Source organism: Aegilops tauschii, chromosome 7 (assembly GCF_002575655.3).
Source record: "Aegilops tauschii subsp. strangulata cultivar AL8/78 chromosome 7, Aet v6.0, whole genome shotgun sequence".
Classification (NCBI taxonomy): Eukaryota; Viridiplantae; Streptophyta; class Magnoliopsida; order Poales; family Poaceae; genus Aegilops; species Aegilops tauschii.
In genome coordinates, this window is record NC_053041.3 from 610,419,996 (window position 1) to 610,421,485 (window position 1,490).

The following is a 1,490-nucleotide window of genomic DNA, read 5'->3' on the forward strand; positions in this document are numbered from 1 at the left end:
TTACCCTTGGACTTGGTAAAGTTTGACGAGAAAAGGAAATCTACTCCACACACTCACTTTGCTGGCCTCCCCCAAATCCCATCCCCCCACCTCCGGCCGCCGCCGCGTCTCCCGTCTCCGGCGACATGGGCACCGTCACTCCCGCCGGTAAGCCCCGGCTCCCCCAGCCGCGCCGCGTCCTCCCCCCTCTCCCTCCATCTGACCCCCCCTTAATTTGGTTTCAGATCCGCACCCGGCCTTCCTCGCCGACAAGGGCGCCAGGGTCTTCGTGGCGGGCCACCGCGGGCTGGTGGGCTCGGCCATCCTGCGCCGCCTCCTCGCGCTCGGCTTCACCGACGTGGTCGTCCGCACGCACGCCGAGCTCGACCTCACCCGCCAGGCCGCCGTCGAGGCCTTCTTCGCCGCCGAGCGGCCCCGCTACGTCGTGCTCGCCGCCGCCAAGGTCGGCGGCATCCACGCCAACTCCACCTTCCCCGCCGACTTCATCGCCGCCAACCTCCAGATCCAGACCAACGTCGTCGACGCCGCGCTCCGCTGCGGCTCCGTCCGCAAGCTCCTCTTCCTCGGCTCCTCCTGCATCTACCCAAAGTTCGCGCCGCAGCCCATCCCGGAGGGCTCCCTCCTCTCCGGCCCGCTCGAGCCCACCAACGAGTGGTACGCCGTCGCCAAGATCGCCGGCATCAAGATGTGCCAGGCCTACCGCATCCAGCACGGCCTCGACGCCGTCTCCGCCATGCCCACCAATCTCTATGGCCCGCAGGACAACTTCCACCCGGAGAACTCCCACGTCCTGCCCGCGCTCATCCGCCGGTTCCACGAGGCCAAGGCCACCAATGCCCCCGAGGTCGTCGTGTGGGGATCTGGCTCCCCGCTCCGTGAATTCTTGCATGTCGATGACCTTGCAGATGCGGTGATCTTCTTGATGGATCAGTACTCGGGCCTGGAGCATGTAAATGTGGGAAGTGGAAGCGAGGTTACCATCAAGGAGCTCGCCGAGCTGGTCAAGGAGGTGGTTGGGTTCCAGGGGAAGCTAGTGTGGGACTCGACCAAGCCGGATGGCACGCCGAGGAAGCTCATGGATAGCTCCAAGATACATGGGATGGGGTGGAAGCCCAAGGTTCCTCTCAAGGAGGGGCTTGTCGAGACATACAAGTGGTATGTGGAGAATGTCATCGCCGACAAGAAGTAACGGGGTGGTATCATGTTCTCCTTTACCTCTTAAAGTTTGTATCTTGATATTATGATCAATAGTGTGTCTATTCTTGTTGGATACTGGATCACACAAGTACCAGGTATTAGTGCACCAAAGAAAAGAGGTTGCTATGTGTTGGTTGAATAATATATTGGTCAAATTAGTGTACCATTAGAATCTTAATTGATGCTGAGCATGTTCTTTTATTACAGAAAGTGTAACACTTTATACATTGGATGGTAACTGGCCTACACTCGTTCTTTGCCAATTCAGCATGAAACAGATATTGAAGAGTTCA

At 58.9% G+C, this 1,490-nt stretch overlaps 1 protein-coding gene across 1 annotated transcript; it reads left to right on the forward strand.

Moving 5' to 3' along the window:
• LOC109732701 (probable GDP-L-fucose synthase 1) lies at positions 1-1,490 on the forward strand. Its single transcript, XM_020291889.3, has 2 exons — positions 1-147; positions 225-1,490. Exons 1-2 carry the CDS (start codon positions 126-128, stop codon positions 1,187-1,189), a joined length of 987 nt encoding a protein of 328 aa, XP_020147478.1. The 5' UTR covers positions 1-125; the 3' UTR covers positions 1,190-1,490.

What these genes read in the sequence shown, in the direction of transcription:
- LOC109732701 (XM_020291889.3), top strand. Translation starts at nt 126, where the DNA reads ATGGGCACCGTCACTCCCGCCG. An exon ending in GGGCACCGTCACTCCCGCCG is followed by an intron (nt 148 to 224) that starts GTAAGCCCCGGC and finishes ATTTGGTTTCAG; the next exon opens with ATCCGCACCCGGCCTTCCTC.